At 44.2% G+C, this 11,194-nt stretch overlaps 1 protein-coding gene across 1 annotated transcript; it reads left to right on the top strand.

The window, feature by feature from the left end:
* LOC132886196 (putative protein MSS51 homolog, mitochondrial) lies at positions 1–9,402 on the top strand. The gene is made up of 7 exons (XM_060920769.1): positions 1–115; positions 3,210–3,353; positions 3,724–3,848; positions 5,098–5,661; positions 7,981–8,074; positions 8,167–8,408; positions 8,899–9,402. The coding sequence occupies exons 1-6, from the start codon at positions 3–5 to the stop codon at positions 8,360–8,362; spliced, it is 1,236 nt and encodes a 411-aa protein (XP_060776752.1). The 5' UTR covers positions 1–2; the 3' UTR covers positions 8,363–8,408; positions 8,899–9,402.
* Positions 9,403–11,194: the final 1,792 nt, after the last annotated feature.

Raw genomic sequence — 11,194 nt, 5'->3', positions numbered from 1 at the left:
GAATGAGCATGAACTCTGTCTCCTCATTGCTCCAGAAGTGCACGTTTCTGCTTGCCTGTGGCAGTGGGGGCGTGGTCAAGTGCCGGTCTGTGACAGGAGGGCGGAGCCAGGGAAGGTGAGTGGCAGAATCACTACACCTGACGGTAATTAACCTGTGTTTGTGTGTCTTCCCAGTAACCGCACCCTATTTAAGGAGGCAGAGGGAGAGCAGAGGGGAGAGCTCATCCCGGGACTAGAACACAGTGCGTGCGTGTTTTTTTCTCTCAAGAATAAAAGTAGGCTGTTAAACTGAAAAGTCTGATAATAAAAAGCCTATTAGTACCAGAAGCTTTGTCCTGCCGTCCTCTGTGCTCCACCCACACTTCAGAGAGCTCTACATCACCATTTTCTCTTCTTCGTTTGTTCCTCCTGACCTCTTCTGCTGCTCGCTACTACTGTTGTCATGCCGACCGAGGCTGTTGTGTTTCCCGCTTGTGGTCTTGTCACTCGTCACTTCCGGAAGTAGCTCGACTACTAGCTCGATAGGGTATACATGCACAAAGTAGCTCGGCAGAAATCACATAAACTAGGTCGTGTAGCTCGATTCCGAGAAATCAAGTTCGGTTCAATTTCAGCCGAATTAAGGTGTATACATGGCATTTTGAACTTCAGTCGAGCAACGGCAGAAATTCGATTCTCTCTATGTGCATGTAAACGTAGTGACTGAATGGCTTGTGTTATTTGTTTTCAAACACAGATGCACGTTTTCCAGACAAAAGAGGTGGACAGAGGAATCAAAAATCTCACTCATTTAAAAAATCTTTTTAGGTTAAAAAACATTTACGTTAAAGGACAAATATCTATCTTCAGAACTATTTGAGTAAGAGTAAAGGCCTTTACACACCAGATACAACACAAAATTTCAATGTGGAAATTTGTGTGCACACAGTCCTTTTTTTTATTTAATTTAAAATCGTTCATGTTCTGTTTTCTGCTTGTTTCATGCTGGTTTTCTTCCGGAACTGTCAGTAACATTCTGCGTGAAAGATGGAGTAGTAATGAAGGCAATAATTATAGACATGTTCTCAGGAAAGAGAAAGGTTTGGGTACACCGGTTATTAGCACAGAGACAACAGCAGGGACAGTTTGATCATCACATTCAAGAGTTGAAGCTGAGAGATGGAATGTTGGGAAACAAGAAGGAAAGCGACACTCACAGTGCTGTGTTCATGGTGAAATACACTCTCCAGCCACTTTAATAGGAACGTGGTGTTGATTCTAAGATCCCTGTTCTCGGCTGCAGGAGTGGAACCCAATGTGGTGTTCTGCTGTTTCATGCTGAGATGCTTTTCTGCTCACCACGGTTGTAAAGAGTGATTATATGAGTTAATATATCTTTCCTTCCTGGCAGCTTGAACCAATCTGTCCATTCCCCTCTGACCCTCTCTTATCAACACGGCGTTTGTTTCCACCCACAGAACTGTCGCTCACTCACTCAGTGTTTTTTGTTTTCTGCACCATTCTGTGTAAACTCTAGAGACTGTTGTGTGTGAAAACCCCAGGAGATCAGCAGCTTCTGAAATACTCAAACCAGTCCATCTGGATCAAACCAACACCCATACCACAGTGAGAGAAAGTCACACTGTGAGATCACAGTTTTTCCCATTCTGATGTTTGAACATTGTGAACATTAACTGAAGCTCTTGATTTGTATCTGTGGGATTTGATGCATCGTGCTGCTGTCAAGGGATCGGCTGATTACAGAACTGCAGAAATGGGTGGGTGTTCCTAATAAAGTGGCCATTGAGTGTATATCCACTCAGATCCCGGACGTGAGTGACTCTGATGCAGAGCAGAAACTCCGTGTTGGTATTTTCTGCTTGTCATTCTATTATGTGACACCAGTGGAACCTCTTTTGATTGGTCAGGTGATCATTTTCACATGAGAAATTTTGCAACAAGGTGGCACGGTGGTGTAGTGGTTAGCGCTGCCGCCTCACAGCAAAAAGGTCCGGGTTCGAGCCCCGTGGCCGGCGAGGGCCTTTCTGTGCGGAGTTTGCATGTTCTCCCCGTGTCCGCGTGGGTTTCCTCCGGGTGCTCCGGTTTCCCCCACAGTCCAAAGACATGCAGGTTAGGTAAACTGATGACTCTAAATTGAGCGTAGGTGTGAATGTGAGTGTGAATGGTTGTCTGTGTCTATGTGTCAGCCCTGTGATGACCTGGCGACTTGTCCAGGGTGTACCCCACCTTTCGCCCGTAGTCAGCTGGGATAGGATCCAGCTTGCCTGCGACCCCCTGCAAATAGTTTGTCTGAAAAATTTGACTTGGTCTGCAAGGGACTTAAGAATGTTTGTTTTTAATTTTAAAAAATCTCAAGTCAAGTGTTCGCTAACCACCATTATATCTGCTCTTGCTGTAATTTATCCAAAAAGTTAGTTGGCTTAATGTAACAGTAAATGTAGTGTCACTACCCGCTTTAGCCAATCACACACTAGGAATGAGTGGATGAAGCCTGACGAAGTTTTAAGGCCTTTCCTTAATTGTGTAGATAGGCTCTAAAATCATGACCTGGTGACTTGTCCAGGGTGTACCCTGCCTTTCACCCGTAGTCAGCTGGGATAGGCTCCAGCTCGCCTGCGACCCTGTAGAACAGGATAAAGCGGCTACAGATAATGAGATGAGATGAGGCTCTAAAATCTTTGTAATTATAGCAACAATAACCTCATTATCTGTAGCCGCTTCATCCTGTTCTACAGGGTCGCAGGCAAGCTGGAGCCTATCCCAGCTGACTACGGGCGAAAGGCGGGGTTCACCCTGGACAAGTCGCCAGGTCATCACAGGGCTGACACATAGACACAGACAACCATTCACACTCACATTCACACCTACGCTCAATTTAGAGTCACCAGTTAACCTAACCTGCATGTCTTTGGACTGTGGGGGAAACCGGAGCACCCGGAGGAAACCCACGCAGACACGGGGAGAACATGCAAACTCCGCACAGAAAGGCCCTCGCCAGCCCGGAACCTTCTTGCTGTGAGGCGACAGTGATGGCCACTACACCACCGTGCCGCCCACAACAATAACCTTGACAATAAATTGTATTTGTTCTAGTCTGAGAGTGGTGAAGGAGGGAAAATAGTGATGTTGCTGTTGGTTGTTTTTTGTATTGTTTCTTGCACTTTAAACACCTCTCTCTCTCTCTCTCTCTCTCTCTCTCTCTCTCTCAGTTCTTCAGAGCGTAAACACAGTAAACCTCTTACTTTCCACACTCAGAAGGAAATGTTTGAGAAAATGGAGGAATCGTTTAAATTCTGTGCCAGATGTGGGAAACATCCCTCACAGGTGACCAATACACTGAAACGGTGTGCAAGGTAAAGCAAATTTCTTAATATATTTTTATTCTTATTTTTACTTTATAATATTATTTTGCTTTTAAAATTTGTGTTTAATTTAAACTTGTGCAAATTATGAACAACACCAGTGACTTGTCACCTGCTAATGTAAACTCTGCCAGTGTATATCTTCTTATTGGGCTTTCTAGCATTTTAATATTCACTGAGTTTTATAAGCTCATTGATCCAAGCAGTTAATTTGACTTGTTTACAGCCCTCATTACCTTGTATATTTAATGCTAAAGCAGTGGGTCGACTCTGCATTTGTAACTGTTTCAGGTTGACGAGCCACAGAACCAGACTGGTTGGTGTTTTTGCATTTTGTCTCTCATGGTTTCTCTTTTTGCAGGTGTCTGAATGTGTATTACTGCAGTAAAGACTGTCAGAAACAGGACTGGTCTGTGCATAAGAAGTATTGTGCAAAGTTGCGTATGGCTGCAGTAGACAGACTGGTTGAGTGGCTCGTTTATCAAGGTGAGGATGAAGAGCAATTACATACACTCAGAAGGGCAGTGTACCAACCCACAGGAGGAATTAATCTGGAGGGGATTGGGGTAAAAAACACAGTACATTTTGGATATAGTCACACATCATGTGAAAAAGGATGAACCAAACATCAGTGGCCAAAATGAAACAGAAGTAAATTGGGCTTTCAAGCTTTCAAATGCAGACATCTTGAAAATTACAAAGACCCACCCTCTTGAAAACATTGTTAAACTCCAGCACTTGAAGTATATTTGTCACATCACCTGACAACATCCCTCCTCCCTGCCAAAACAAACATATTTTATAGTTGAGAAATGCCGGTATGGCCGAGATGTGTGGAAGAAGCATGAAAAACTGTCAGGAATAGACAGAACACAACTCAGGAAATTGACGCAGAGAAGAGGGAGTACTGTGGCCTGGCTCAAAGGACTCCTTTGACCCAAGCCTGCCTCAAGTTTTCAGCCATGAACAAATGGGAAAACTTGATGATGACGATGACATATCCTAAGGTACTCACCCCATTTCCAGAAAAGTTGGGATATTTTTAAAAAATGCAATAAAAACAAAAATATGTGATTTGTTCATTCATATGATCATTTATTTAACTGACAAAAGTACGAAGAAAAGATTTTCAATAGTTTTAATGATCAACATAATTGTATTTTGTAAATATAAACAAAGTTAGAATTTGATGCCTGGAACACACTCAAAAAAGTTGGGACAGAGGCAAATAAGCTTGAAAAGTTTACAGGATATTCAAGTAACACCATTTTGGAAGATTCCACAATAAGCAGGTTAATTGGTAACAAGATTGGGTATAAAAGGAGTATGGTGGTTGCTTATATCATGGTAGTCTGCAGGAGAGCATACAGTAGTGTGTTCTATAACCTAGTTATAGAATTTCCAAAACATTAGATGTAGCGTGGAACATTGTGAAGGCCATCATCAACAAGTGGAGAAAATGAAGCATTGCAGTTATATCACCAAGAAGACAATGTCCCTTCAAACCTGGAGGTTGCAAAGAGACCAACAGCAACATTAAAAGAGTTGTATGTTTGGCTATCGATAGCTAAGTATTAACCTCCTGGCAGAGGCAACCAGGCTTTTGGTTGAAATATCCCAGTACCTCGATGTCATCAATTGTTTGAATGGAATTTTTGAATTGTGGAATGTAATTGTGGCATCACTATAGATTTTATGTCATGTCTCACATCCTGTGGATTATCTCATCCAATAGGGGACCTGCCTTTCCCTACAGAGGTATGGTCTAAACCTGCTAAAGAGGTTCAGTGCTGGGATGATTGGCTGTCCATGCAGGGTGGCCTCACAGCCCAGATGGAGCCAATCCTGTCTGGGAAGAACATGATGGACCTCTGGACCAATGCCTGCCGGCCATGCCCAGAGGAGGCAGAGCTTCATGAATCCGTGTGGCGTGTGTGTAGCGAGTTCTTCTCACGTCCACTGACTATCGGAATGGCAATGAAGATGTTCAGTCTGAATCCATATTCCCGACCCCTGACCATCCACATCGTTGGGGCAGGAAACACTGAGACCCTAGGTGCAAGGACAACTGATCTGGATGAGCTGAGTCATATGTTCCCTGGGCATCAGGGCCTGGAGGTGGTCATGGTGGGGCCAGAAGTGATGCAGGGACCCATCATGAGGCCTCCATTAAGGGCATTTGGTCCACGAGGAAGGGTCTACATCAGTGCCTACAAGGATCTGTACCATGAGTTCTGGGAGGAGCTTGTGGAGAAAGGAGAGGCAGCCAGACCAGACCTTGTGGTGGGGTTTCATCCAGGTACACAAAAAGCACACTTACTCTGTAATTATTGGACTTGATTGGTAGCATGTCTGATAACTGTGGTCAGATCTACAACCAGGCATCATAACCAGGGGCCAGATTATAGAAGATAGAATGCCTTTATTGTCACTATACACATGTACAATGAGATTAAAAGCAACTCCAATCACAGTGCAAACAGCATAAAAATATGCTTATATGATTATATTCATTAAACAGAAAACAAGCAGGCTAATCTCTAGAACAGAAAGCAAACTAAGAACAAATAATGTAACCAAAATTAGGAACATGGCTTGGGGGACTAAGAAACAGGAAACATGGAAACACAGCCCAGAACCAAAGTGGTAATGCAAATTTTTGGCATGGGTGTTGGGAACAACAAAAATAAAAACATTTCTTTTACACTATACCACCAGTTCTCTTTGCAGAACAGACAATCTTCACTGCACATGTCTCCACAATCAAGCCTTCTTCCACATTTTCTCTCATTTTTCTCTTTTTTGTTTCTGTACAAAACAGTGAGAAAGTAATGTGATAAGGTGCTTGCATTTATTTTTGTGAGAAAGTGAGATTTGGTGATCATGTGTGCTTTGGCATGGATCTTTCCAAGTGAAAGTTTGCAGAGTGTCCACACAGCGAGAGTCAGTAAACAACTGATTGCAGGTGATTAAAGTGTAGTATGAGCAAAATATATTTACCGTAAAGTCAGTAAAAGTCATATATTAAGTCAGTTGGCATGTGGGGCAAATCAGAGTCTGGAGGTATGCTGGTCCTAACCCCTTGACAGCCTGGTAAGCTAGCACCAATGTCTTAAATTTGATGCAACCTGCGATAGGTACCCAGTGAAGGGCGGTGAGCAGAGGGGTAGTGTAGGAAGAATGAGGGAGGTTGTAGACCAGGTGGGCTGCAACATTCTGGATGAACTGCAGGGGTCTGGTGGCAGATGCTGGGAGGCTGACGTGGAGAGAGTTGCAGTAGTCCAAGCAGGAGAGGATCAGCGCTTGGACCAGGAGCTGAGTAGAGTAGGTGGTGAGGAAGGGGCAGATCCTTCATATGTTGTAAAGGAGGAATCTATATGTCTGGGTCACTGCAGTGATGTTCACCAAAGAGGAGAGTCTGTCATCGAACACCACTCCTAGGTTTCTCATGCTGGCTGAAGGTGACATAGAGCTGTCTCCCAGGGAGATGACAAAGTCCAGGGATGGAGAAGCTGCAGCTTGAATGTAGATCATCTCTATCTTGCCTGGGTTGAGCTTCAGGTGATGTTGTCCATCCAGCTCTGGATGTCACGCAGGCAAACAGAGATGTGAGTGGAGACCTGTGTGTTAGAAGGAGGAAATGACAGAAACAGTTGAGTGTCCTCAGCATAGTAGTGGGAGGATAGACCATGAGCAGAGATAATCAGGCTGAGAGACTGGGTGTAGAGGGAGAAGAGAAATGGATTGAACCTTGGGGGACACCAGGGGTAAGTGAGTGGGGTACTGAAACTGTACCAGCCCAGGTAATCTGGAAGGAGTGACCAGAGAGGTAGGACTTGAACCAATCCAGGACTGTTCCGCAGATCCCCAGAGCTGATCGCACTGACAGGAGGATGGAGTGATCAACAGTGTCAAATGCAGAAGAAAGGTCTAGGACAATCAGGACAGAGGAGAGAGAGGCTGCACATGCTGCATGAAGTGCATCACTGATGGAGAGAAGTGGATTCTCAGTTGAGTGTCTGGCTTGGAAGCAGGTTCTAGGAGGTTATCAGCAACAGCACATTCAAGCGTATTTGATAGGAAGTGGAGAAGAGAAACCAAGCAATGCCTCTGGGTGACAGAGGCATCTAGGATGGTTTCTTTTTTCAGCAGCAGGGTGATGTGGGCCTATTTAAACCTGGAGGAAAAGTATCTGGAGAACAAGGAGGAGTTGACAAGTGAGGAGATAAATGGGAGAATGTCAGGAATGATGGTCTGGAAGACAGATGAGGGGATAGGGTCAAGGGCACAGGTTGGTAGGACAGTAAAAGAGCAGGAGCGGGGAGACCTCAGCTGTGGAAAAAGGGGGAAGAAGCAGAGAGCAGGGGGAGGGAACAGGGAGGGTGGTGAGGGAATGGGAGGGAGATACAATTTGGGGAACTACGGATCAGGAAATTATAAGCGAAACATGGGTTTCTCATAAAAGACAATAGCAGAGGACCCAAACTCGCCCCTTTAACAAACAGTTAAAGCCTAGACAAGACCTTCTGAAGATCTGCTAAATGTTTGGTCTCTTTTTGTACAGTTTTGTGTTTTGCATTGTCCTGTGTATGAGGTATTTGGTATGTTCTTGGTGTAGGGTTTGATTCCAGTCATGGAATGACAGATGGATGGTTACCAACACTGTTACTGCTCAGAGACTATAACATCCCTGCTTTGTTCACTATGACCAAGTAAGGAGAAAATTAATTCCTAAAATTCACTCTATGTATTGCAAACATGTCATGAAATAATGACTTATAAATTCCTTCATTCTCTCTTTCAGTGATGGAGAGTTGCAGTACTCTCTGCAGATCTTGGTGGAGTTGGAGATGGATATTAAAGGCAGTGGACCGAACCCTTTCAGTTCTCAGAAGCCTGAACAGGTGCAGTCGAGTCCCAACAAAGAGCCGAGCTACTACAATGCCTTCTACCTGAACTTCCAGGGCCTGCTGGAGGACAATCTGGATGAGAAGGAGTAGAATTCCCCCTCCTGTTTTGGTGCCTATTATTCAATCAATCTGTGAGGTGATTTTTTTTTTTTTTAAATAGATGTTTAGGGTTTTCGTCTCGACTGAGGTTTTACAGGCTGTACAGTATTTGCATAAGTTTTTTTTGTTTGTTTTTTTTATTTTTCACATTTTAATGTTACAACCTTGGACAGAATTGGGATTTTATTTCATAGATCAACACAAAGTAGTCCCTAATAATCAATTATTTATAAATGTTGTTGTGATTGCATAAGTTTTTACCCCATTGGTGTGTAAAAAACAAAACTAAAACAACCTTCTAAATTACTCCTCACAAGAAAGCTGTCACTAGCAGTGACATAATTAGTTGAATGGAGTGGGCCTGTGTGCAATTCAAGTCTCAGGTGAATGTCAATACGCCTGTTCCTGGAAGAAATCAAGTCAAGTTTATTTTTATAGCGCTTTTAACAATAGACATTGTCACAAAGCAGCTTTACAGAATTTGGACTTTTAAACATCAGTTAATTTTATCCCTAATCTATCCCCAGTGATGAAGCCTGTGGCGACGGTGTCAAGGAAAAACTCCCTCAGATGACATGAGGAAGAACCCTCGAGAGGAACCAGACTCAAAAGGGAACCCATCCTCGTTTGGGTGATAACAGACAATGTGATTATAACAGTTTTAACATGAAGTCAGTTTCGTTGATGTTATAAACTGTTCATTGATGAAAACTTGAGTGAAAAACTGTTCATGACAACTGCAGTCATAAAGAACAGAGTTTGTTAGAGAATATACTGAAACAAACAGTACCACAAAGACCAAGGAGTTCTGTAAACAAGTTCTGGAAAAGTATCAATCAGGGAGTGGTTATAAAAAATATCCCACACTTAGTCGTATTAAATCTGTCATTTTCAAAATGGTTAAAGGTGTTCACCATTTGAAGATTGTAAACCTGCTTTGTGACCATGTCCATTGTTAAAAGTGCCTTACAAATTACAGCAAAACTGAATTGAATTAATTTACATCAGACTTCAGTCACCCCCCCCCCCCCCCCATATTATACCTTGTTTCTGTTCTGCCTTTTTCAGCAATAATACATTTATTTTGGTGTAAAACATATTTTATACATATTGTTTTGTATTGTATTATTGAGTCTGACTCAGGGATACATATCAGCACACTCATGTCGTATGTTGCTTATGACCAATAGTGATAACACATGATTGAGGTCATATCTGTGTAGCAACTCATAACATTCAGGCAATGAGGAATGGGGAGATGAGCGTCACAATGCAGGTGTTACTGGCAATCTAGAAGACACACAGAGACACATATTAGACAGCCAGTAATTAGACACAGTTGTAACTCATCCCAGGTTACCTGCTGGTTCAATAGCCGACACTCAACCATGCCCTCGCTGCCACGTACCCCCACCTCCTGACTCAGGCCTGAGAGCCATCCAACCTGCCGCTGACTCCCCCCCAGTGGAAGAGATAATCTGCCACCATCTGTCTCCCCAGCCTGTGGACCACCTTGAACTTGAAGTGCTGAAGAGCTAGATACCAACAAGTGACCTGGGCATTGGCATGCTTCATGTGGTAGAGCCACTGGAGCAGGACATGGTAGGAACAGAGGGTGAAAGGACATCATAGCAAGTAGTACTGGAGAGTGAGGACTGCCCACTTGATGCCAAGACGTTCCTTCTCTATGGTACTGTACTTACTCTCTTGCATCAAGAGCTTGTGCCTGATGTACAGCACCGGGTGCTCCTCCGCCTCCACCACCTGGGACAAAACTTCCCCCAGCCCTCTGTCCAACGCGTCGGTCTGTAAAACAAAAGGAAGAGAAAAGTCAGGTGAATGCAACACTGGGTACTCCCTCCCCCCCCAAAAAAAAAAAAAAATCTGCTTTAACCTGTGCAAAAGCCCATTCACACAGCTCAGTCCAGCCCTGAAGATCTGGCACCCCCTTTTAAGTGAGGTCAGTCAGCAGGCTGGCGATGTCCAAAAAATTAGATATGAACTGCCTATAATAGCCAGATGGTCCCAAGACTGCCTCACCCCCTTTTTGGTCTTAGGTCTTGGGCAGGCCACAATTGCTGCAGTCTTATCAATTTGGGAATGCACCTGCCCATGACCCAAGTGAAAGCCCAGATACTGTACTTCCATCCACCCAATTAAACACTTCTTTGGATTTGCCATGAGTCCTGCGCACCTCAGTGATCTCAAGACATCCCTTAGATGTTGTAAACACTGCTCCCAGTCTCATCTCATTATTTCTAGCTGCTTTATCCTGTTCTACAGGGTCGCAGGCAAGCTGGAGCCTATCCCAGCTGACTACGGGCGAAAGGCGGGGTTCACCCTGGACAAGTCGCCAGGTCATCACAGGGCTGACACATAGACACAGACAACCATTCACACTCACATTCACACCTACGGTCAATTTAGAGTCACCAGTTAACCTAACCTGCATGTCTTTGGACTGTGGGGGAAACTGGAGCACCCGGAGGAAACCCACGCGGACACGGGGAGAACATGCAAACTCTGCACAGAAAGGCCCTCGCCAGCCACAGGGCTCGAACCCGGACCTTCCTGCTGTGAGGCAACAGTGCTAACCACTACACCACCGCACCGCCCCTGCTCCCAGTCATTATTATAAATAATGATGATGTCTAAATAGGCAGCAGCATATGCACTGTGGGGGCGGAGGATTCAGTCCATGAGACGCTGAAACATCACCGGAGCCCCAAGCAACTCAAACAGAAGGGTGACAAATTAGTCTCACTCAGAGTGGAAAAAGCCTTTTGTTCATGGGATAATGGAGTCAAGGGGATCTGCCAATAT

The sequence above is a fragment of the Neoarius graeffei genome, chromosome 5 (genome assembly GCF_027579695.1).
Source record: "Neoarius graeffei isolate fNeoGra1 chromosome 5, fNeoGra1.pri, whole genome shotgun sequence".
Lineage (NCBI taxonomy): Eukaryota > Metazoa > Chordata > Actinopteri > Siluriformes > Ariidae > Neoarius > Neoarius graeffei.
This window is presented reverse-complemented; position numbering and strand designations above follow the sequence as displayed.